General features: G+C 39.8%; 1 protein-coding gene across 4 annotated transcripts in view; it reads left to right on the top strand.

The window, feature by feature from the left end:
* atp8b4 (ATPase phospholipid transporting 8B4) overlaps positions 1 to 27,166 on the top strand; it is a 294,774-nt gene that overhangs the window by 218,797 nt on the left and 48,811 nt on the right. For all 4 annotated transcript variants that reach the window (XM_073033107.1, XM_073033108.1, XM_073033106.1 and 1 more), the window contains 8 exons: positions 3,251 to 3,409; positions 6,031 to 6,119; positions 8,749 to 8,945; positions 11,697 to 11,905; positions 14,595 to 14,638; positions 17,699 to 17,864; positions 21,380 to 21,568; positions 21,733 to 21,848. In XM_073033107.1, coding sequence (XP_072889208.1) covers positions 3,251 to 3,409; positions 6,031 to 6,119; positions 8,749 to 8,945; positions 11,697 to 11,905; positions 14,595 to 14,638; positions 17,699 to 17,864; positions 21,380 to 21,568; positions 21,733 to 21,848 — 1,169 coding nt within the window. The remainder of the gene's footprint in view (positions 1 to 3,250; positions 3,410 to 6,030; positions 6,120 to 8,748; positions 8,946 to 11,696; positions 11,906 to 14,594; positions 14,639 to 17,698; positions 17,865 to 21,379; positions 21,569 to 21,732; positions 21,849 to 27,166) is intronic.

Here is a 27,166-nt window from a genome sequence, read left to right as displayed (position 1 = left end):
CTGCAACCCATCTATTAGCGTGACCCTCATTTTTCTTTTATTAGCACAGGGGCTGTAGGTGACACTGGTAGAACCAGGTCAGATGTCCCTAATAGTTCTTGAGTGAAAGACTTATATGCCAATTCAGAGGGCAGTTAAGAACCAGTCGCACCCCTAGGGAGGTCAGCTTGTGGACTTTTCTATATATGGTTTGTCTCTACATTGCTGAACACTTGTCCAATGTCTAATGCTCCTGTCATGTTTAACATTCCTTAACCATAATGCTTCTAAGTGTCTCACTGCTATGTGTTTGAAACAAAACTGTTTAAAACCTTTGTGCTTTGTTTGAATAGTGATGAGTTTCAGAGGATATCTGTTTAAGGTGAGTGGTGGAAAATTTAGGGGAGATGTCAGATGCAGGTTTTTTTACACCGACAGTGCCTGGTGTGCAATGCAGTGGGTGGTGGCAGAGGAGATACATTAAGAGACTCATAGACAGGCACATTGATGAACAAAAAGGAGGGTTATGGGCTGTGTAGCAGGGAGGTGTCAGATTGACTATGGAGAAGGTTTATGTAGGTCAGCACAACATTTTGGGCTGAAGGGCCTATTCTGTGCTGCATTATTATATGTTCTCTGAAATATATTTGAAACAAAACCTCATGGTTAAAAACGTTTGAACCAGAGGTGAATTTCAGACCCTGCACCCACACCATCACTGAAACTATCTGTTTTAAACTTCATTACATCCGTGCTGTCTCAGCTCTCCTGCTCATCGCTTGCTTCCTCATTACCTCCAGAACGCAGGAAGCCGGCATGGACCTCTGGGCCCTCAAGATTGTTCCTTTGTTCAATATATCATGGCTGATCTAGCCTTGGGCATTACACCATTTCGTGCCCTGTTCCCATACCTCTTGTCATTCTTTGCCAGCGACCACACTCCCACAGCGCTCTGGGGTGGAGGAACATAGAAACAGGCCCTTTGGCTCATTCGATCCATACCAACCTGATCCACTTAGTCTCATCTACCTTCACTCTTATCAGATCCCTCCGAAACCTCCTCCCACCCCACCTATCTGCTATCCAAACCTCTATGAAATTTAACAACTGAACCCACATCTTGAGCTTCCGCTGGCAGCTTGTTCCACGCTCACATCACCCTCTGAGTGAAGAACCTGTCGATGGCCTCTAGCTTTTCACCTCCCGAAAATGAGTACTGACTCCGTACACATCATCCTAAAACCTTAAATGATGTTATGTTACTCTCAGTCTATTAAGTTTTCTTCTGATGGGTTCTACCTTCTCTTTTTGATCACAATGGAAGTATTGGAGTCCCCTTTCTATAATGGAAATGTACATGGAGATAATGTTGTAAGGTGGACAGGAGTGATAATGAGAAAAGTGAAAAAGACTACATATGGGTCTAGAACAGGGGATTTTAATGCCCTGGACCACTAATATTAAACAGGAGGTCCATGTACCCCAGATTAGGAACCCCTGGTCTAGGGGAAAGTAAATGTTTATTAGTGGAATTATTATCTTCACTGACTGACCAACAAGAAGTTTTCCTCTGAAGTTGCTGAATTCTGTGTTAAGAACAGGTTTTGGAAAACACTTCACCTTTCAATTAACATTTGATCAAGTACATAATTTGACTGAGTCAGTGCATTTTTATTTCACTTGTTTGCAAATTCACCATCTGGTGTTGGGAAGTTTACCAAACTCTGACTGGGGAAAATTGTCTGCCTTGGGAAACGATCAAACAAATCTGATCAGCAGAATCTCTGAAATGTAGAACAGATTTTACTGTCACGGTTCTATACTCCAATCCCAATGTGGCACGTAGTATGTTTGTTTTATCAGCGCCATCAGTGACTTGTAAAGGCTGGAGTCAAATATTACATCATTGTTTACAAAAGGGCTAATGAATTGTTACATTTAACTTAACATTCTTTCATATTTTTGTAGAATATTGTTGGAGTTTGTTCACCAAGGTGTGTGAGACAATAGAGATGGAAATCTGAAGTGAAGTCCAGACTTACTCTGACATAAGTGTCCTTGTTTCTAGGTGTGTCAGGGCCAGGTGAATGTGACCTTATGTACACCCTAGCTTCACTTTATGGACATATAATCAATCTATGCATATAAGCTATCTTACATGTTTATATTTATTGTGTTTTTAGTATTTTTTTCTTTATATTTTGTTGGTTATTTGTGCTACATCGGATCTGGAGTAACAATTATTTAATTCTCCTTACACTTGAATAGTCCTTAAACAATCTTAAATATTGAATCTTGAACATAGGAGACCCTTCTGCCCATTGTGTTTATACTAGCTTTTAGAGCAATCCCATCAATCACTTATTCTCTCCTATATGCCCATCAACTCGATCCTAATCATTCTTCCATCTGCAAATTTAACTAACAACCAGCACATCTTTGATACGTGGAGGGTAGTCCTTGAGATTACAGTGACAATATAGAAATTTCATTCAGACAGGACCAGGGATATAATTGAACCTGGGTTACTGGAGTACTTTCCCAAAAATCAAACATATATGAAACATTCCTGTTGTCATAGAGTCATTCAGACAGAAAGCAGTCAACCCATTGTGTCTGTGTTGCAATGTGAACTATACTTCCCAGTTCAAAGAAGCCTTGATTTTTTTTTACAGAATAGGCAAGCATTTTTTCCTAATAAAAGCTTCATGGGGTGAATTTTTAAAACATGCGCATTTACTGCTTTTTGCCAGTTGTACACTTGAGTTAATTTAGAAAACTGCAGATCAGAAGCTTTTGATCTGATTTCTGTCATGAACTAATTAAAATGTTTCCGAACAGGAAACTCAACAAACCAATGAAACTAAAGTTAGCTCCAGCTTCTCAGTAGGTGGGGCATCTGCCAGAAATGGATGTCAAAGGTTAATTTTATTTGTTTTGTATCTAAAACCAGGCACAATTGTTTCAATTTCTGAGCAATTATGGTGTTGTGATGCTCTGCGCACTTTGCTCACATCAAAAGAAATGTTTAAATTAGAAAATGAAGATTGCATTTGAGAAGGGGATAATCTTAGACCTAATTGCAATGTACTTTACTTAAGGAAATAAAATATTGGTGAAGGGACAAGTGTTATGATGTTATTGAGCAAAAATAAATCATTTGTGAAATGAATGAAATATATAAACATAATTTGAGAATTTCTCCAACGTTGAGCTGTTGGGCAAACTTCGTAAATGGTACTGATTCAAATGCTTGCTTATTTTGTGACAGGGGAGATTACTTGCGAGCCACCCAATAATAAATTGGACAAGTTCACTGGGACCCTGCTTTGGAAAGGCAAAAAACATTCACTGGATAATGAAAAGATGCTCCTTAGAGGCTGTGTCCTGCGTAATACAGAATGGTGCTTTGGTCTGGTTATCTTTGCAGGTAAATCACTGATTAGCATAGAATGAAACCTTACGATACAAGAAGTGCTGGAAGCTCTGCAAGCCAGGCAGCATCTGTGGGAGAAGGAACAGAGTAAATGTTCTGAGCTAAAAACCATCAAAACGTTCCGATGCAAAATCTTCAACTTGAACTGTTGTTTGACCTGCTGAGTGTTTTCAGACTAACACATCTGCAGGTACAGTACTGTGCAAAAATCTTAGGCAAATATATATATATATACATATAGCTAGGGTGCCTAAGACTTTTACACTGTATTGTAATAATTTTATGTATTGTGCTGCTGCCGCCGCTGCTACTACAAAAAAAAACAAAATTCACGACATATGTGAGCGATGATAAACCTTATTCTGATATGGGTCTCTGTTGTGGACTGAGAAGGAGAAGGGGACAGGGAGAGGTGAATCATGGTTGGGAAAAGGGGAACGGAGAGGGGAGGGAGCATTATGTTATAATCAATAACCTTATTATTAACCTATAATTAACCTGACAATAACCTGTTATTAACCTCTTTTTACCAGAGCTCCGTTTAAGCTCAGCTTAGCTCTGTTCATTACACCACACTATCGCAACACCCTATGCAATACCACCATCACTTCTTATCTGTGTACCCATTACTATATATTACAGTAATTGCACTACCATCTTATCAGTGTGAACCTGTAAGTCTTGTATATCTTATTTTTAGGATAATTATTTTTATTCTTTCTTGCTTCCAATATTTGTACGTCTGTGCAGTTGTAATGCTACTGTGACACTGTAATTTCCTCGGGATCAATAAAGTATCTATCTACCTATAAACCAATTGTTTGGAATTAAATGACCTTGCCTGGTGTCTCAAGGCTGGGTGTGTCTGCACCCATGACACCCTCCACCTCTGGCACTCTCTCTTTGCCATCAGTCCTCACACTCCTCACTCCACCCTTGTCATTCCTAATGTCCTCTGCTCCCACCAGATTTACCAACTCACTCTCTGTTCCACGCTGACCAACACACTATTGTGCAAATGTCTTGGGCACCCTAGATAAATACATGTGCCTATGACTTTTGCAGAGTACTGTATTTTTATTTTCATTTCAGCTAATACATTTTAATGGGAAGAACAAAAGGAGACAATCTAAACCAAATGGCACAGTTATAGAGTCTGGAAATAGAGGGACTACAAACATTAGACACACACGAGATTTTGAAGTTGCTTGAGCAACACGTACAAAGTGCTGGAGGAACTCAGTAGCTCGGGCAGCATGTATGCAGGGAAATAAACAGATGACATTTCGGGACAAGATCCTTCATCAGGACTTTATTAACTGTTTAGATTTCTTTCCAAAGAGGTGCCTGACCTGCTGAGTTATAGAATCACAGTCATAAAGCATTGTAGTACAGAAACAGCCCCTTCAGCCCATCTAGCCTGTGCCAAATTGTTATTCTTCCTCCAGCATTTTATATGTGGACTTCATATATTTGTGCAAAAGTCCAAGAAGTGGCAGGAAATGCTTAGTATCACAATTTGAATCTTGTGACCCATAAAATAAGGCATGGAGTCAAAAGAAAGGAAACATGTTAAACCTGAATAAAATGTTGGCTAGACTCCATTCATTGCATTGTTTCATTTCCATTCCATACTTTAGGAAGATGATAGTCTTAGGGAAGGTGTCAAACATTTTACTAAATGATTCTATTGATGAGGGATTTCAGTGCAAGATTAAACGGGAAAAACTGGAGTTGTTCTCCTTGAAGCAAAGAAGATCAGGGAGAAGTGATGGAGATGTACAAGATTGCTACTGATTGCAGAATGTTGCCAACATTTTTAAAAATCGTAATCTTTATCAAAAGGTTTACTTTGAAATGCACTAATAATCTTTAAAATTACTTAAATCTCAAAACAGATCTCAAAACATAACTAAAAACATTTAAAGAAAATTCAATTAATTAACCTAGTATTCTTCCCTCGCAGACATTCCTTTCCTGTCTAATAACTTGGCTCACTGTTCCTGCACTAAGTCTAAGCATTACGGGAACTGTGGGCAGATCTCCCGCCATACCACAGGAAATCTGGTTTACTCTGTCAGTGTTAGAAAGTAGCTGCCAAATCACCAACAAAGACCGGCCAACAAGTTCAGCACTTGTGCATTCAAGCTGGAATCCCATACTTCCTGACGCTAATACTGAGATTTCTGTCCTTCTCTTCACTTGTGTATAGTTAACGTGTTCTGACGTGTTGCTTGAGCAGTAAATGTAGACTTAGGATACTGTGAATCTCCTATTTCTATCTGAGTGGGCAGATGGCACAATTATTCACAATGGCATGACACCTGGTGCAGCTTTGGAGTCATAGGGAGTTACATGCCCTTTGGCCACTGAATGTACTCCAACCTTCAATCATCATTTACATATTATTCCTGCATCAACATATTTGCCCTTTGCATTTCCGTCAACTCCTCCCCAGATTTTTTCCCCCAAGTATTCACTAGGGGCAATCTGCAATCCCATATATTTTTGAGATGTGGGAGGAAGCCAGGAAAATCAAAAGAAGCCAAGTGGCAGTTCAGAATTGCACTAGATTTAACACCTAGACCTTTCTGACTTGTGTGTCTATCTTCTAGGACCTGATACCAAGCTAATGCAAAACAGTGGTCATACCAAATTCAAACGAACAAGTATAGACCGACTGATGAATACTTTGGTCCTATGGGTAAGTCATCAAGACCGTGTTTAAACAATCATCTTGTCACTTGGGGCTGTGAAGGAAGGTATACTTGCCACAGAGGGAGTGTAACAAAGGTTCATGGGACCGATGCCTGGGATGCAGTTTTTGTCCATTCAAGGGTGTTAGGGAGATTGGGCTATAGTCCCTTAAACGTAGACTTTTGAGTGGTGATCTCATTGAAGCATGCTAAATACTTAAGGGATTTGATAAGATAATGGAGAAGTTACCTGGTGTTTGTTGAATCAGGAAACAAAATCTTGAAATAAGAGCCTCCTGACAGGCTGCATCTCCGACTGGTTTCCAAGCAGCCGAGCATTGGACCGGAAGTGCCAACAAAGGAGTGTGAGAAGGGCTGAGAGGATCATAGGGGACTCCCTGTCATCCATCAGAGGCATTTATCAAGAGCACTGCGTACACAGGGCCCTTAGTATTATTGAAGGTCCCTCCAATCCATCCAGTATCCTCTGACTTTCTACCATCAGGCATGAGACACCGATGCATAAAAGCAAGAACAGTCAAGATGGGAAAAAGTTTCTTCCCCCACACCATCAGGCTTCTGAACTCCCTGCCGCATTATATTCAAAGTGTCACTGGTTAATCTGTTCTGTACCTTATAATATTTAATGTATGCACTTTGTTTATGTATAATTCAGCTGTATATTTTATCCTTATTTTCCCAAGTTATTGTGTCTTATGTTTACTACTGTGCTTTACGCCCTTGTTTGGAGTTAAATGACAATAGTCTTGACTAGTAGAAAAAGCCTCTTTGCCATGAGAGCTATGGACCTTTAGTTACCAAGTATAGTTAAGGTGGACGTTGTTAGCTTTGGAGTTAGTGCAGGAAGTGGTCCTGAGGTACATGATCAATAGGCAGAGCAGGCACAGGGTCCAAATGACCCTCAACTGCTTTCAGCTTCTTAATGCAATTGAAGTCTGCAGTAGTGAAGCAATGCTTTTTCTCTTCAAAGAAGCCTTCCAACCTAGTTTGTTCTGGTCATTAGCTCTCTCGATCTTCACTGTAAGATCTAATCTGAACTGAATCCTCAATCTTTTCTTATATCCTGTTAATCAATAGTTGGAATAACCAGCATATGAACTTTATTGGAGGTTAGACAAGCATGTGAGGGAAAAAGGACAAGAACAATATGTTGAAACATTGATATTACGTAGAGACTTGCATGGAACATCAAACCAGACGTAGATCTATTCAGTTGTATAACTATGTCTATGTTATATATAAAACATCAGTCACTTGGAGTGCGACTACTATATCACTACATTCAAATGTTTCAAGAACTGTAATATCTCAAAATTTGATACCAAACCACATATTTGTAGAGATGAGCTTTAAAGCATATCTTAATGGAAGGAAAAACAATTAGAGAGAGATGCAGAAGTTCAGGGAATGAATTAGCTTGGCTACTGAAAGCATGGTGTCAATAGTGGAGTGGCCAAAATAGGAGTTGCTGAAAGTCCAGGATTTTAGGATCTCAGATCAGACGGTCATACAGATGGATAAGGAAAGATAGAAGTTCCAAGACCAGGAGGTTGTTGGTTAGGCACAGGGGTGATGAGTGAACTAGATCATTGTTATGAGCAGAACACAGATGGAACGGTTTTGTTCGGCCTTAGATTTACAGATGGTAGAATACAGGCTGACAGGCAGAGTTTCAAGGAATCAAAAGAATGGCTGAAGGTTTCAGCAGGAAATAGGCTGAGGTCAGAGCACAGCTGAATGATATGAAATGGGAAATGGATAGATGTGCATATCTGTCATCATAATCAGAATGAGTTTTGTAATTATAAGCATTAGTTTCATTTTTCTATTAAATATACTCTCAGTGGCCACTTTATTAGGTACACCTGTACATCTGCTCATTAATACAGATATCTATCATAAAGGCATGCAGACATGGTCAAGAGGTTCAGTTGTTCAGACAAAATCTCAGAATGAGGAAGAAATGTGATCTACGTGACTTTGACTGTGGAATGATTGTTGGTGCCAGATGGGGTGGTTTGATTACCTCAGAAACTGTTGATTACCTGGGATTTTCAGACACAAGAGTCTCGACAGTTCATTGAGAATGGTGCAAAAACTAAAAGTACCCAGTGATCGGGAGATCTGTGGGTGAAAATCCCTTGATAATGAGAGAGGTCAGAGGAGAATGGTCAGACTGGTTCAAGCTGACAGGAAGGCAAAAGTAAATCACATAACCACGTGTTATAACAGTGTTGTGCAAAAGAGCATTTCTGAATGCACAACACTTCAGATCTTGAAGTGAATGGGCTACAGCAGCAGAAGACCACAACTAGACATCTAGTGGCCACTTTACTAGGTACAGGAGGTACCTAATAAAATGGCCACTGAGTGTATGCCCCAAAAGTGCCTTTTTAAAAATTACTTGCAATTTCCTATTCAGGTCTCTGCGATTGATTGGCCTGTTACAATCTTAAATGTTGGCTTGGGTGCAACATTACTAACCAAGCGGTAAGGGAGGAAAAAACCTGCCATGAAGCAGGGCATGTACAGGAAAAGACAGTTCTCTTTTACACCTGCAAAAGAAAAATTCTGCTTTTTATCGTTTCTCAATGACAGCAATAATTCTCTCTACAGATCTTTGGCTTTCTAGTGTGTATGGGAATAATTTTAGGAATTGGAAATTCCATATGGGAAAATGAAGTTGGATTTCACTTCCGTAATTACCTGCCCTGGGACCAATGGATGAAAAGTGCCATTTTTTCGGGATTTCTTAGTTTCTGGTCGTACATAATTATCCTAAACACAGTTGTGCCAATTTCACTTTATGTCAGGTAAGCTGCTGTTATCAGTTGAGTAGGCTTACTGAGCTTTCCTCTCATGCTGTGTGTTTCATATTAAAATCTGTCAATAATAATAATAATCATTACAGAAAACATTTATGTAAATGTGTAGCTGTCAATAAATTCACAGTGACATTCTGGGCCTAACTTGCAGTTGTTTGGACTGAGTGCACAATTCCTGTTCCTGACCTCTTTGTAGCATTGGCAAAAGCTTTTCTCTGTAACTGGATAAACTTGAAAGGTAAAATTTTCAAAGTAAGTTTATTATCAAAGTACATAATGCTTATGTCACCGAATAATACCATGTGATTCATTTTGTTTGTAGACATTCACAGTTGGGCAAAGAATTACAATACAGTCAGTGAAAAGCTACACACAGACAAAGACTTCTGGCAAATACAAAAAGAACACGTATTTATTTATTAATAAATAAACAAACAAACACACAAACCTGAGAACATGAGTTGTGGAGTCCTTGAAAGTGTGTTCAGAGGTTTTGTTCAGTGATCAGTTCAGTGTTGTGAGGGAAGAAGTCCACAGTGGTTCAGAAAGCCTGATAGTTATAGGGTAGGTAAGAACTACAGGTGTCCCCCACTTTACAAATGTTCGCTTTATGCCACTTCGCTATTACAAAAGACCTATGTTAGTAACCTGTTTTCGCATTACAAAGGGATTTTCGCTTTTACGAAAATTTTTCCCATATAAATTAATGGTTCTTCGCTTTACGTCCTTTTGGCTTAAGAAAGGTTTCATAGGAACGCTCTACCTTTGTAAAAGGGGGGACACCTGTATTCCTGAACCTAGTAGTGTGGGACCTGAGGCTCCTGTATCACCTTTCCAGTAAGTAGCAGCAAGAAGAGATCATGGCCAGGATGATGGAATCAGCAGAAAACGATTGCATTTTCTATTTTATTCTAAGCATCATCATAATCTACAGAGCCTTTTAATGTGTATGAGGTACGCTGTAAAACCTGTGAATTCCTGTCAGAAAAAAAAATGATGGATGAAATGTGAGATGTGGAACACTTGAGTGTGAAATAATGAACAGGGATGCATGTGTATCCAGGATTACTTGTATGCTGTTGATGCTAAGATACATCCTAAGATGCCTGCTCAATGTCAGCAAGAGCAAGGAGCTAGTTATTGACTTCAGGAGAAGGAAATCAGAGGTCCATGAGCCAGTCCTCATCAGAGGATCAGAAGTAGAGAGAGTCAGCAACTTTAAATTCTTTGGTGTTATTATTTTGGACAACCTATCTTGGACTCAGCACATAAGTGCGATTATGAACAAAGCACCACAGCACCTCCTTAGGAGTTTGCGGAGATTCACATGACATCTAAAACTTTGACAAACTTCGATAGATGTGTAGTGGGGTGTATATTGACTGGATTGCAGCCTGGTATGGAAACAACAATGCCCTTGAATGGAAAATCCGATAAAAAGTAGTGGATACGGCCCAGTCCATCACGGTAAAGCACTCCTAACCACTGAGCACATCTACATGAAACACTGTTGCAGGGAGGCAGCATCCACCATCGAGGACATCCACCGTGAAGGATATACTCCCTTCTCACTGCTGCTATCAGGAAGAAGGTACAGGAGCCTCAGAGCTCACTCCACCAGGTTCAGGAACAGTTACTACCCCTCAACCATCAGGCTCCTGAATGAAAGGGGATAACTTTACTCAGCTTCACTTGCCCCATCATTGAAATGCTCCCACAACCAATGGGCTCACTTTCAAGGACGCCTCATGTTAATTTCTCAATACTTATTTATTCATCATTATTATTATTTCTTTTTTTTCTGTATTTGCACAGTTTCTTCTCTTCTGCACTCTGGTAGAACACTCAAGTTGTCTCTCAATGATTCTGTTATGGTTATTCTTCTGAAGATTTATTGAGTATGCCCACAAGAAATGAATCTTGTGGCTGTACATGGTGACATATCTGATATTAAATTCACTTTGAACTTTCAGGGTGCAACATCGTCAGTGATGTATCCTGGAGTCATCAGGAATTTCGTGTCTTTCAGTATTTGCCACTCTTGCCCAAGCGACCCAGCCAGGGTTGATCTGGCCTCTGTGTTCTTTTCCCAGTAGCATTGGTCCACAGATGACACCTCTTGATTCATAGCCATCTAAGAGGGCATGCTCAACAGCCTCTATGATGGTCCTGAGGGCTTTTATCTTTGCAGACCCTGTTATGCCAAGGAGGGAGTAGGTTCTGCAGAGAGAACACCCAGCAAAACCTCTGCACCCCACCTCTATAGGCTCATAATGTGCCCTCCACCCCTGTCTCTAGCACCACCCTACCAGCTCCTGGTATCTGGCCTTCTTACGCTCAAACACCTCCTCAATCTGGTCTTCCCAAGGCACCGTCAGTTCTACCATGGCCATCTGCTTCAAGGTTTTAGACAGAATGGCCGTGTCAGGCTTCAGTAAAGATAAATAGAAGTCTGCTTGGATGACTGTGTTTGATTTGGTGTCACCTCCTTATGTAACATTTGGGCATATCTGCTAGATCTCCAGTTACTTGTGTCTTGGGCAAAGAGAACCTTCCATTTTTAAAAATATTTTTGTTGATTTTTTTGGAATAGTTGTCTTTGTACATTTTATTGTTGTTTGTATGGTGATTACTTAAATTTGAAATATATTTAGATAATCTGCTTTGATTTGTAAATTGTTGCATCCTGTCTTTTCATTATAATCTATAATTTCCTTTTGATGTTTATCTCCATTTAAGTGTTGAAGTCATCAGACTTGGACACAGCTACTTCATAAACTGGGACCGGAAGATGTTCTTCGCCCGGAGGAACATTTCAGCGGAGGCACGAACCACAACACTCAATGAGGAACTGGGCCAGATCGAATACATCTTTTCTGACAAAACGGGAACACTTACACAGAATATAATGATTTTCAACAAATGTTCGATAAATGGAAAAACCTATGGTAAGCATTCATGCATTTGGTAAACAATCCGCACTCTATGTTAATCACAAGTGGTTCTACAGATGCTGGAAATCAAAGTCAAAGTAAAATTTATTATCAAAATACGTGTGATACATAGTGTTTCCATATACTATGTGATTCATTTTATTGCAGGCATTCACAGGAAAATAAAGAAATGCAATAGTTTTTATGAAAAACTATACATAAACACTGACAAATAACTAATGTGCAATGGAAGACAAACTGGGAAAATTAAATAAATATATATAAAATAATACTGAGTTGTAAAGAGTCGACAAAGGTTTATCTGTGTAGGTTGTGGAATAATTTCAGAGTTGTAATGAGTGAAGTTATCCACACTGATTCAGGAAACAGATGGTTGTAGGGTACTAACTGTTCCTGAACCCAGTGGTGTGGGACCCAAGGCTCCTGTGCCTTCTGCCCAGCAGTAATAGCATGAAGAGAACATGGTCTCAGTAGTGGGATCCTTGATGATGGATGTTGCTTTCTTATGGCATTGCTCCATGGAAATCTGCTCAGTGATTAGAAGGGCTTTACATGTGATGGACTGGGCTTTATGCAGACTTTCTATTCCTCTACAGTGGCGTTTCCATACAAGGCCGTAACACACCCAGCCTGTTTACTCCCCTCCATAGGTGCTGCCTGATTTGTTGAGTTTATTCAGCGTTTTGTGGGTGCTGCACTCTTACTTTGGAGTTTCAGTTAAAAGGAATGGCATTGCAAGGAGTCCACGAGCCAGATGGCATGGAAACAAGCCTTTTGGCCCACCAAATCTGTTCCTGCCCTCCAGCTTGTATTAATAAGTAATGCAACCCTGATCCCCTTTTATTCTCCTCCAATTCTTTCTTTTTTCAATCTTTTTATTGATTTAAAAAGGAAGTGTGTATACAAACAGGAGGAGAATATCTCCGCTATATATGTTCTATATATATGGTATATATGTCAATAACAGTACATACAGAAGGTAAAATAAACAATATCAGAATCACACATAGTGTTGATCTACAAAGTATAAATTTGATATAGAATGTACAATTCTCCTCTTATCAATTTATGAAAAAAGGAAAAACTATTCGAATTTTTTTTTAAGAAAAATAAACATTATTCTAAACAGAAAAAAAGAAACCAAGTGAAGAGAGACTCTGATCAAATCCAAAGTTCTGAAAAAATAGCTGGAAGAGAATCAGAACAAAAATCAGATCCTATGAAAGTATTGAATAAAAGGTCGCCAGATTTCTTCAAATTTAAAGGATGTATCCAATGTCCGAATTCTTATTTTCTCTAAACTTAAACAGGACATGATAGAGGAAAGCCAATAAAAGGCAGCAGGAGGGTTAGGGTCCTTGCATTTAAGTAAAATAGCTTTCCTAGCCAATAAGGTTGAAAAGGCTATCATCCGCTGATATATCCTGCTTCCGTCTCCTCCGATTCTTGTCATCCCCAAGATCCTATCACTTACCTACTTTAGGGGCCTTACAGTGAGCAACTAGCCAATCACCCAGCATGTCTTTGGGATGTGAGAGGAAACTCGAACATCGGAGGAAACACACATAGTCACAGGGGAAGCATGCACAGCACTTATGATCAGGATGAAGTTGGGTCACTGAAGCAGTGAGGCAGCAGCTTCCCGAGCCATGCCACAGTGTCCCTCTGGTTCAGTGAATATCCCCTCCTTCACCTCCTAGCTCACTGTTACATTTACTTTGCAAAGTTGGCAGCCTGTGACCAAATGGGTACACTTGGAGCCCACCTAGTCTCCCGGACAATCAGAGCACAACTCTTACCAGAACAAGTAACGTGGGTATAATTTCCACTGCTGCCTGTAAGGAGTTTGTACGTTCTCCCTGTGGCCACGTGGGTTTTCTCCTACGATCCAAAGATGTACCTGGTGGTAGGTTAATTGTTCATTGCAAATTGTCCTGTAATTCGTGCTGTACCTCAATAAATAAATAAAATTCATATCAGTGATGTGATTTACAAAAGCATTACCTAAAGTGGTAAACAGATAAAACAGATAGCAACATGCATTGGCTCAGACTTCAAATTCATCTGACTCCAGCAAACAAAATTTCAAACAATACAACTCACAACAGGATATATAGCTCTTTAAAATGACACTTCAAACAAAACCTATTCCTTTCGATTCCCATCAGAAAGCATAGCCACTTGCTGTATTATCTGAGTAATTTTTCAGTGTTAGTATGTACATCAATTTCAAATAACCATGCATGCCACTTTTATACAATATACTTATGAGGACAACTATAGTTATTGTACCGGTTCTGTCTTCAGTTCAATTTTCATCGTGTGTAAATGAGTGCCAACTAGTGGAGGATTCAGGTACAACACCCACTTATCCTCAACAAAACGCTGGAGGAAATACTGGGTTTCCAGCACTGGCAGGAGTTCTTGTGCTTATGTACTTATCCAGACTACACACTGAACAACCAATACCACACAATCCAGTTTCAGGGTATGTGCAGAACTGCAGATGTAAAAGCTCATGGCAGTGTGAGGATCACATTTACATTTGTGTCTGCTATTTTTCTGAATGTTAATTTTCCTATTATGTTGAGCCTATTTTTTGTTTATTTATATGATGAAAGCCAGTTTATTCTCCCAAAAAGTATGCAAATCTTTAATGATTTTTGTTATAATTTTTGTTTAGGAGATACTTATGATGAGTGGGGACATAAAGTGGAAATATCTGAGGTAGGAGTTAAGTAAAAAAAGTACTTGTGGAATCATTTGGATGCAGTGCTGATTAGATCTTAATCTATTTTCTTAATTGAAAAATGCAGTGCTGTCATTGGGACATTGATCGTACAGTATGTGATGAAAATATGGTTCGTAGTGAAGTCTCTGTTCATTTTCTGACCTGAGAGCTCATTGGTCCTTTACAAGATTCAAAGTACATTTATTATGAAAGTATGTGTGCAGTATTCGTCTTCCCACAGACAGCAACAAGTCACAGAAAAACCATGGAAAAAATTCAAAGAAAAACATCAACCCCCAATGTGCAAAAAAAAAGAACAAATCGCGCAAGCGGTAAAAAAAATAATGAAAAACCCAGAATCTAAAACGCTAAACCACAAATCATCCAACCATCCAGGCATATGCCTTACACTCTAACATTCATGGAAACATTGATTAAAATCAAACTATAATGCAAGCTTTAGTCCTGTGAAGTCAACAGAGGCTATATCCCATATACGAATTTAAAAAATAGACTCGGTGGTGCACAAATCCACGACTGTTGAATGGGCAACAAGTACATAGTGTTCTTTTTGATGAATCTAACTGAAGATTACTTTTCTTCATGGATTCACCACATGGAATGTAAATGAGAATCATACAATCCAACGTTAGGTTATCCAGGAAACTGAAATGATGAGAGGGAAGGGAAGATTGTATTAATATTAGAGTAGGTTATAAAGGATCAAGTGGAAAGTTGAAAATGTGCACAACTAGGTCTCCACACACGTGAAAGCCAAAATTGTCCCCTCATCATTATAAGTGTACATGCCCATTAGAAAGTTCATGTGTTAGTGCAAGTATGATAAACAACTTTTGCCACTGATCACAAAACCAGTTTAAGCTCTTTGATATACCTTATGATTGATGTGCTTTTGAGTCAAAAGGCTGTTCAGTAGATGGTTATCCTAATACAGTTGTAATTTTCAATAGGTTTCAATTGGTACATTTAATGTCAGAAATGTATACAATATACATCCTGAAATTCTTCTTTGCAAACATTTTTGATAATTATTTAAAATCTGTGCAGGAAGCACTGCCTCCTACATACTGTACACTTAAGAAGTGAAGCATTTCATTATTACAGAAAATATAATTCAGTTGTGTCAACCCTGAATATTAGCAAATACAATACAAGGAAGATTAAATGAATCAACAAACATTTTGTTACATAGGATAGCTTGATGGTTGCAGAATGAGAGACTTGGTTGTCTTTGGTGACAGCTGAAGAAGTCTCTACTCAATGTTAGTATTTATATAAAATGCAAATATTACTAAAATGCTTAAATAGGAAAAATTAATTGTTGCTATAATTTTAATAAATTTAATTTTAGCAGCTTGGGTAATAATGATGTACAAGCATCATTTATTTGCATAATTCAAGCATATTAAATGTGCTGTATTCTCAAGGTCAGAAGTTGGTAATACAAATTCATCATGTAAAAGCTGCCAGAAACCTTGTAACCTTGCATCTTGTTGGTTCCAAATTAATAACCTGCAACAAATTCAGTCCTTGTCTAATTTGGTGACAGACCACTGGTCACATAGTACCTAATTAAAATGTAATCTAAAGTTACTGTAGTTCATTACTGGGTAAATTGTTTCTTTAATGCAAATTTCCTTTTGAGAATAATTGCCATGAATACATAATACTATTCACTCCTGTATGTTCAAAAGGTACTTTTATACATTTCTCATCATAAAATGTAAATTTCTGATCATGTGAAAAGTGCTGCATGTTCCTAAGCCTAGGAAATTTATGTAGGGTGCTTCTTGATTTTCAAATCTCAATTAAACTTCCAAGATTGTTCCCCTTTCTAAGCTACTGGATAGCTGAATGGAGATATTGAGAATGTTATTGGTGTCCCTATCTTCATTCTAAGAGTTAAATATCATATTTTAAATGGTTATGAATAAAATTAAAACTAATGTGAAATTAAGCTAAATTGCCTTAGAGTGGTACCTTTGATGTGTGGGTATATTTGCCAATTATTGCATAATGTTCAATTCTGTTTGCTATTCCTCAAACAATTAAACAAACCGCACTGCATGCTGCAAAGTCTAGATCAGGGGTTCCCAACCTTTTTTATGCCATGGATCCATGACATTAAGCAAGTGGTCCATGGACCCCAGGTTAGGAACCTGGTCTAGATGGTATTGAGCCATATCATGTTAAGTGGCACTTGGGCCACACAAGCGTCAGGTAACAACCATCTCTAACTAAATAGAAACTGTAGCTAACCACAGCAAAGACACTGTAAATACTGAACTCTGAAATAAACCACAGATCCTGGAAATAACCAGCATGTCAGGTAGTCTCTGAGAAGAGAGAAATCAAGTTAACATTTCAGGTTGATGGTCTTACTCTGGAAATATATTACCATTTAATAGACAATAGGTGCATGAGTAGGCCATTCGGCCGTTCGCGCTGGCATCGTCATTCAATGTGATCATGGCTGATCATCCACAATCAGTACCCCATTCCTACCTTCTCCCCATATCCCTTGACTCCGCTATCTTTAGGAGCTCTAACTCTTTCTTGAAAGCATCCAGTGAATTGGCCTCCACTGCCTTCTGAGGCAGAGCATTCCATAGATCCACAACTCTCTGAGTGAAAAAGTTTTTCCTGAACTCCGTTCTAAATGGCCTACCCCTTATTCTTAAACTGTGGCCTCTGGTTTTGGACTCCCCCAACATCGGGAACATGTTTCCTGCCTCTAGCGTGTCCAATCCCTTAATAATCTTATATGTTTCAATCAGATCCCCTCTCATCCTTCTAAATTCCAGTGTATTTAGATAACAATGTCTTTAAAGAAGCATTTTAGGCTTGAGCTTAGCTCAACTCCAAATAAATTGAGAAAGTCCAATTCGAGTTTTGCATCTGAAGAGGAAGATCTAAGATCCCAAATTCAAGCTGCACAACCTGCTTTATTAATCTGCTGTCATTAAGTTTGCCGAAATGCTAATTTTACTCTGCAGTATGGAACTAACTTCATTCCTTTTTTCTTTAATTTATAGAAATCTTCTCCTGTGGATTTTTCGTTTAATTCTTTAGCAGATAACAAGTTCAAGTTTTACGATCACAGCCTGGTGGAAGCGACAAAATTGGGAGATCCGTCAGTGCACGAATTTTTCAGGCTCCTTTCTCTCTGCCACACTGTCATGTCAGAAGAAAAAAGTGAAGGTAAAATTAAAATCTGGAAAACAAAATCAGCTCTCATATTTAACATTTACAGTATTTTTAAAAAACCCACCAAAAACACTTCTTGTTTAATGCCTGTGCATTAAGTGTACTAGTGCCTGACAATTAGAGAGAAAAGATACTTCCAGTCATTTAGAGACTATAGCCCAGGGTTAACTAGGCAAGATATGACAAGAACTATTCTACTGATTAAATGGACCAATTTATTTAATTGTTTATATACAAACAGATGCAGTTTCTTTCACTTTAAGAAATAGAGAATTGTGAGGTGACTTATTCTTTGACTGTTTTGTCAGAAATAAATGGAAGTGTTTCTGACACACTTGCTGGTTGGCAATATGTGAGATTTGAGCTTGGGCACAGCTTTAATGAGGACTGAGCTATGGTGCATTCTTGCCACTGAGCTCTGTTTAAGGTTTTATGCCATGGTTAGAAGGCTCTCCCAGTGAATGCTGCTGCTGAGATATTAAGTAAGCTGGATTTTACAGACTGCTTTTCTAAAACCTTCTGGTTGTTGGTCATATCCTTGAGACCCTATTTTGCGTTTTCCTCATTCAGTTGAGTAGGTTGCATTTATTTTCAGCCAAGCCACCAATGGGAGGTTGGCCTGGTCCTCTTCAAGCCGGTCACTATGCTCTCCTGTGTCATATTGTGTATTAGCAACAGGCATAGAGTGGCGCAGTCTCCTTATTTATTTGTTGTGTAATGACGCTTAGCCTGCTGAGAAGGGTTCAAGTCAGTGGATGAGAGGAAATAAACAGATGTACTAAAATATTATTCCGTTTATGAACTGGGATTCATCTTTGAACCAGTTCATTATAGGATCACTTGGGATGGTGGTGAATATTGGTAGCTTGGGTTGAGGCATTGGATGCTGCGGTGTTCAGCGAGCTGGGCAGTTAACTTGCAGGCATTGAGGTGATATCCTCAGTGCGCAGTTGTTGGTGTTTCTCTCTGGGAGTGCTCACATTTATATAGGCCCCCATTCGCTTGCCTCAGTCTTGATTGGCGACCCCTTCGGTTATCCTTTGAATTATATTGGCTTGTGTTTTTTGGCTCTTAGGGGTTCGTAGATGGTGTCTCATTTTGATATGTGTGCATACGGTGTTATCAGAAGCAAATCCAGGCTTCTAAAAATTCTCATGTCTGCACCAGAGCCTCCACACTGTCCCATTTAAAGTGATGTCATTCTCAGTGTTCTTGTACCAAGATCAGCGACAGTGAATCATGTCTCTGCACCACCAGCTTGTGCTCCTGTAAAAGAGTAGAGAATCACTTACTTACTCGTAAAAGGAGTCCATTCAGCCCACTGAGTCCCTGCTCAGCCTGCTGATGAATCCCATCAGATCTATTCCTCCTTATTTCCATGTGACCCTACAGCTTATACGCTTTCAAATGTCATCGATTCCCTTTGATCCTTTTACTCTTCACCAGTACTCATCATTATCATCATTACGTGCTGTGTTGTAGGCAATCATGGTTTTATCCATGGCCAAGGCTGTTCTTGGCAAATTTTTCCACCAAAGTGGTTTGCTATTGGCTTCTTCTGGGCAGTGTCTTTACAAAACGGGTGATCCCAGCCATAATCAAGACTGTTCAGAGACTGTATGCCTGGCGTCAGTGGTCTTATAACCAGGAATTATGATATGCACCAGCTGCTCATATGACTGTCTACCACCTGCTCCTATGACTTCACATGACTCTGATCTGGGGGGGCTAAGAAGGTGCTACTGTAGGTTTTTGCAAATAAAATGATGTGAGGCATTTTATGTGTAAGAAAAACTGCCACAGCTTATTTATTGTACTTCAAGAAACTGAACACAAAGCGTGGTAAAAGTCCTTTATGTAATTGCCTCATCACGTCAAGCCAGCCTCCTAAAGTGAACCCCAGCTCAATGTTAGTGGTTGTGAGCTATGCATGTTTCCACCAATTACATTACCCTACACAGCCCCCCTCCCTCAGAATTCACCAAAACTGGTATTGTGAGCCTGTCTAGAGCTTGGAGAGCCACCTGCCTTGGGTCCTATATTCCTTGGTTGAAGGAATAGCAAGAGCCTCCTCTCACCCAGAGGTGTGTTGACATGCTCGTGGTCATGTCGTGATGGCAGGGACATGGTAGCGGAATCAATGGTATTCACAGACCTCCAATGTCATGATGCGCTGGCTCTATTGAAGCTGCAAGGCGGTTGGCTTCTTAAATCATATCAAAGTGAACACGGTAAAAACACGGACCCAGGGTAGCCTTTTTCCCAGCATTAGTTAGTAGTCTGTTTTGCATGCTTAAGTTGGAGGCCTTGCTAAGCAGGCTTATTGAGGCAGGGAAAGGTGGAGGAATGATGCACCACTACCTGTCTGAGAGTAGGCTATCAGCCGTTTTAGTACGTTCCCTGTAGTCCTTCACGGGTGCGTTACTGAGGGCTATGCGAACTTGATCATTAATTTGCTGCATGAATAGTAAAATAAAACAAGGGTAGTGATTTCCCAGGAGAGACAGCATGTGGTCCATTAGCTCCATCGGCTTCGCATCCCCAAGCTGGGCAAGGACAGCAACTGCATACCCTTTGCTCCCAAACCTCCGGCACTTTCAAAAGCGACTGCATTGGCCGACATGTTCAATTACTCTGGAGTTTTCCTAGAGCATTGGGGGTCACCAATAGTTTCTTTTCAAAAAAAAATGACGTGAGGCATTTTATATTTAAGAAAAACCCCACCAACTCATTTATTGAACTCCAAAAAAAACTGAACACGAAGCCTGGTAAAAGTCCTTTACCTAATTAAATCATCACATCAGAACAGCCTCTTAAAGTGAACCCCAACTCTCTGTCAGTGATTGTGAATTATATATGTTTCCACCAGTTACATTACCCTACACTGCACCTTTCCCAGGTGTAAACTTCAGGCTAGTGGAGGATATTAACTTAATTTCTTCCTTCAGAAACATAGTTTACTTGGAATTCTAGGTGATTATATAAGCAGGTGAATGTTACATTGTCATCTGTCAATTGCTAGCCCAGTTTGGTATTGTGCAAGAGAAGGTGCCCATGTAGCTGTGTAGAGTATGTACTGTATGTTGTCAGGCAGACTTTATTAGGTTAATGCTAAAATCAAAGACATTATCTTATTGTGCAAGGACTTTATCTGTTAACATGCCATCCGGAAATTTTGAGGGATGTAGACATTTAAAAGGTGATAGATTCAAATACAAAGATGAACATTTTAATGTTTGTGCTGGGATAAGTAATTATGATCTGAACCATCTATATTCATTCTGCAACATTCATTCTAACGGCATCATAGCTGTCATCTGATAATTCAGTATTTATTAATATCAAGTTCCTATTTATTTTAATTCAAGTAATTGGATGATTTGCATCTTTGGTGTTAAACAGTAGCTTCAGCTTACCTGGAGTAGACCTCTTAACAAATCATTATGTTACTGACAATAAAAATATAGTGCAATGTGAAGCAATAACGAGTTGCTGGATTTTGTTTTCAGGTGAACTCTTTTACCAAGCCCAGTCACCCGACGAAGGGGCATTGGTCACTGCGGCAAGGAGCTTTGGTTTCGTCTTTCGATCGCGCACCCCAGAAACCATCACCGTGAATGAAATGGGCAAGCCTGTCACCTATCGACTGCTAGCTATTTTGGATTTCAACAACGTGCGAAAGAGGATGTCTGTGATAGGTGCGTTGAACCTGGATGACAAAGTCTTGCGCATTTGTCGCTTTCCAAAATACTATTCAATTTCAACTTTAATTTTCTTTTTTGCCAAAAAATTAAATGTAAGTGTGTCTGTTTTTGTAGCACTCGTATTGTAAATGGTAACTTTTTGTTCTCTTGCATTCTAGTTAGAAATCCTGAAGGACAAATAAGACTTTACTCAAAGGGAGCTGATACCATTTTGTTTGAAAGGCTTCATCCGTCTAATGAAGAATTGATGTATGTGACCTCAGACCACCTTAGTGTAAGTGCCTCCTCTCTTCTTCTCACATCTATTAGGTATTGGGTTAGGTTATTGAAAAACATAATGATGATTAAGCATGACCTGAGCAGACACAATTGCAATAAAACAAATTCTGCTTTCATTTAAAGTCTTCTTTTAAACTAGCTTTTCTGTGTTGAAATTTCTTTGCAACGTGGGGGATTTTGGAATGACAAGTCGTACAATTTATTCATGACTCCATGGAGCCAGAATTAAAAGACCCAAGGAACAAACTAATTTCCTCATCGGAGTATCTCTGCTGATAGAACCCGCGAAGCAGTGTGCGGGGGAAACCGTGGGATGAGCCAGCCCTCCAGTGGCCCACAGCTGTGTGGTAGTTATTCCTCTCTGTGCTTTGTGCCACATCGGGTGGCAAACTTGCCGTTTCTTTAGCATTTTGACTGTTATTTTATGGGGCTGTGTTGCTAGCTCGATATTCAACCCAGCACGGATGGAAAGCCGGCTGGATTTGAACTCAGGACCACTTGCCTCGAAGTCCGGTGCCCATGCCACTACACCACCAGCCTACACACAGCTGAGTAGTGAATCCAGGAAAAGCAGTTGAATGGCAAACATACATTTTGTAGCCTCTTTGTGAGGGATCGTTGTGAGACCGTTGTGAGCTAAGACTGCCCTAAATAAATGTAACCAACTGATTATTAATGATATAAAGTTAACCCATAGTGCGGGCAGCTGCCATTTGACTCAAAAGAAGATCTGAAAAGTTTGGCGTGTCCTGAGTACCCAAGCAGAATTTTTTAGTTAGCTGACTTACCAGATGATCTTTTGAAGCTCCTCATATGTTAGATTTGGGCTCTCTATCTGTTTACCTGACAGAAATACATTCAGATGGTAGTTGGAGACACAAGAGCCTGCAGATGCTGGAATATGGAGCAACCAGTGATCAAACTGGGTCAAACAACATCGGTGTTGGGGAAAGGAATTCCGAAATGCCCTCATGCAGGGTTTCGACCTGAAACATCTACAGTTCCTTTCCCTTACAGATGCTGATCAACCCCCTGAGTTTTTCCAATAGATTGTTTCTCCTGGTAGTTGATTTGTAGTACGTGTTTGATTCTTCGGGCAATCTTTATTTCCACTGAATTTGTATTCATCAGAATTGCAGAGGCAAATGGCCACAGAGGAGGAAGTGTCACTGTTAGGTGGAATCATGGCTTGAAGGTCTTAGAGCAATGGCCAGTCATGTCATGTCAACTCGGGATTGTTGCTTCAAATTATTTAACAGGCTTTAAGGTGGATTGATCTTATGTCAGTTATTAGATCTGCCACTGTGAATGTTTAAAAAAAAGAGCCTCACTGAAACTTTGTTTTCTGGAATATAATTTCAATTGTTCAAAGTAAATTTATTATCAAAGTACATACATGTCAACATTTACAACCCTGAGATTTATTTTCTTGTGGGTATTCACAGTAAGTACGAGGAAACACAATAGATTTAATGAAAAAACACACACAGGATGAACAAATAACCAATGTGCAAAGAACAACAAACTCTGTAAATACTGAAAGAAAATAGTGAAAACATAAGATGAAGAGCTCCTGAAAGTGAGTCTTCAGGTTACAGGAACAGTTCAATGTTGGGGAGAATGAAGTTGAGTGAAGTTGTCCTCTTTGGTTCAAGAGGCTGATGGTTGAGGGTAATAACTGTTCCTGAACCTGGTGGTGTGGGTCCTGAGGCTCCGTAACTCCTTCCTGATGGCAGCAGTGAGAAGAAGGCATAGCATAGATGGTGGGGGTCCATAATGATGGATGCTGCTTTCCTGCAACAGTGCTCCATGTAGATCTACTCAAGAGTTGGGGGGGGGGTCCTCTATCTGCAATGGACTGGGACGTATCCAATACTTTTTGCAGGCTTTTCCATTCAGAGGCATTTATGTTTCCACAGTAGGCTGTGATGCAACCAGTCAGTATATTCTGTGTTCTGTAGATACACTTCAAAATATTAAACGAGGGGTCTCAGCCAAAAAAGTCGACTATCAAGTCAAATCAAGTTTATTGTCATTTTGACCATAAAATTGCTGGTACAGTACACATTAAAAACAAAACAACATTCCTCCAGGACCCTGGTGCTACATGAAACAGCACAAAATTACACTAGACTATGTGAGACAACACAAGGCTACACTAGACTACGTAAAACAACATAAAAACTACACTAGGCTAGAGACCTGCACAGGACTATATAAAGTGCACAGAACTGTGCAGGGCAGTACAGTAATTAATAAACAAGACAGTAGGCACAGTAGAGGACAAATTACAATATAATAATAAATGATGTAGATGTCAGTCCAGGCTCTGAGTATTGAGGAGTCTGATGGCTTGAGGGAAGAAACTGTTGCACAGTCTGGTCGTGAGAGCCCAAATGCTTTGGTACCTTTTGCCAGATGGCAGGAGGGAGAAGAGTTTGTATGAGGGATGCGTGGAGTCCTTCACAATGCTGTTAGCTTTGCGGGTGCAGCGTGTGGTGTAAATGTCTGTAATAGTGGGAAGAGAGACCCCAATGATCTTCTCAGCTGACCTTAGTATGCGATGCAGGGTCTTGCAATCTGAGACGGTGCAATTCCTGAACCAGGCAGTGATGCAGCTGCTCAGGATGCTCTCGATACATCCTCTGTAGAATGTGGTATACTCATTTCCATGGATACTGCCTGACTTGATGAGTTCCTCCAGCATTTTGTGTGTGTTCCTTGGATTTCCAACATCTGCAGACTTTTTCTTGTTTAGGATCGATCATGTGAATGCAGGAATAAAATACTTTCCACTATGGATTGTTTTGGTCATTGAACCAACAGAGATTACCGAGAGGCGGAAGGGATTTAATAATCTCATCCAGATCTCACTTTGTGTTTGTGGATCAGCTTTGTTTTCTTATGTTTGGAATAGTCCTATTAACTCAAAGCTTGATCGAGGAACATTTTATGTGTGCATATATTTGTGTCTGTGTATGCGTCTATATTTGTGTGTTTGCTGCTAATAGGGACAAAACAGCTTATTTGAACAATAACTCTTACACAATTGCACTGCTTCTAAAAGCACTCTGGTGCAGCTTATTTAGGTCATACATAGATAATCATCAAGGAAGTAGTGTCATATCTAAAGAGAATAGTTTGAACCTTGGGAGAACGGGCTGGTAATTACTGATTTGGCCTTTCAGCGATAAAGTGCATTACAAAATATGCTGGTGACACTTGTGTTTGTACACAGCCAGTGACCCCTCTCATTATTGGCTGCTTCACTGAAGCATATGAGAAGATAGGCCTTGCGCACATTTTCTTATGAACTGTGCCCACTGTACCAACACCACCCTCTGACAATAAAGGTCCATAGCAAGATCATGAAAAACCGGAACCACTTCACATATTCCAGAAACAACCTCGAGGAGTACATTGACAGTGAACTTCATTTTCACGTTTAGTATTCCATCACTGCCTTTGGGTATTAGAGGGAAAGATCAGGACTTCAAATTCCAGTATAACATCAATGGTCTAGCAAGCAACATTGATTCCTACCTTCTGAAATGTGGTTTATTTACCCCAGTAGCTCAAATGTCTGAAGAGATCCCACCAATGCAGAGTTCTCCAAGTACGTGGCTGGGTAATCAAACCACTGGTGCCATTCTCCACCCAGGTCAGCATCTCCAACTTTGAGGCTGTAATTACATTCATTCCACTCCATTAGACCTCTGTGATGTTTACATACCTAATACAAGGCTCTCAATATAAACATTCCTTCATCGAAAGAATTACCAAATAGACAGAGAAGATCCAAGGATGTCTTCATAGGCTGCTTGAAGAAATGCAAACCCCCAGCAGCTCTTGGAATCTCTACTCCAAGACCATTCAAAGTGGACAAGGCACATTCGGGAAGGTATTAAGAGACTGGTCCATGATTCGGGAGTTTACAGAATCCAGAAAAAGCCAAACTAAACTATTATCCACCTAGTCTAGGACAGTTTTCTCACCAATGTCAGAGCCGATGGGTTCCACATTCGCTTGAACTGGGGTGGAAGCAAGTCAACCTCAAACCAAAGGGAAAGCTAAGAGAACATAATTAGACCACTTGATTCACTTCCTGCCAGTGGGTGAGGGGCAAAGTGGTCAGCAAACCCATTATGACAACCTGGTGTACGCCACTGAAAAGATGTCGAAACATTGATGTGCCTAAAGACTCGTGCAGATATTTCTATTAAGTAAAGCATTTTCACTCAAGATTGCCTCTTAGTGGCAGCATCAGTATACCTCAGGCAATACCCATCGAGATATCAGAAATATCAAAGGAATCTGCATTATTTTTGTGTTGCAAACAGTTGGCTACAGCCTAAAGAAAGGAAGGGACAAAGGCTTTTAATAAGATCATTTAATAAGATTGTGGCAGATCTGTACCAGTGTCAACTCTCCTTTGCTATTTTCTCAACCCCCTCGATTCCTCGGCCTATCAATGCATACCCACCTCTACTGCAAATGTTTCTAATGTTCCAGCTTTCACCAAACACTAGGCCAGAGAATTCCAGAGGTTCACTCCCCTCTGTGAAAAGAAATTTCTACACAGCTCACATTAAAATGTAAATGACTGGCCACTTGTAGTTCTGAATCTTTGTTCATTTGTGAAAACATCCAAACATTTACCCTGTCAAGCCCTTAGAGTCTTGTATGTTTGAATAAAGCCTGTCCTCATCAATTTGGTTTAAAGCCAGAGGACATGCTGCAATTGCTGCTTGTTCACTGGGGATTCTCAGGACCTCTCAGATGGTCGAAGGTGGAGACAGTGGTTTGTAGTTGTTTGGACGTAGTTGTTTGGAAGCTAGGACTGAACCTTCCTGCAGTATATGAAGGTTTTGCTCTTCATCAGCAGATTTGACAAGAGTGTGTTTTAGCTGCGTGTTAAAATACGATTTGTGTACTAGACACCGTGTAAGCTTTATCTTCCCTGCAGCTTTAGAAATGCATTAATTATCAATGAAAGTTAAAGTATTGTCAAAATGTACACAAACTGACACAAAGCAGCCCAAGCAGAACAAGTGTTAAATTCTCTCAAGATTGAATTCAGATTATGGTGAATATGGTGTCGTTTTCTTTATCAGCCAAAAATACTTCTTCATGAAATTTAAATTCTAATACAAGAATAACTGTTGCTATTTAATTGCCTAGTAACCTTCAAATGATATGTCTGAATACTGTTGTCTGAGACACATCTTAAGTTCAAGGTTTGTGCCTCAATCCATGGGTGTCCTGGGAGCAGCCACTCACCAGACTCACTCTGACATTCATGAAATAAATATT

This window comes from Hemitrygon akajei, chromosome 30 (genome assembly GCF_048418815.1).
Source record: "Hemitrygon akajei chromosome 30, sHemAka1.3, whole genome shotgun sequence".
Classification (NCBI taxonomy): domain Eukaryota; kingdom Metazoa; phylum Chordata; class Chondrichthyes; order Myliobatiformes; family Dasyatidae; genus Hemitrygon; species Hemitrygon akajei.
This window is presented reverse-complemented; position numbering and strand designations above follow the sequence as displayed.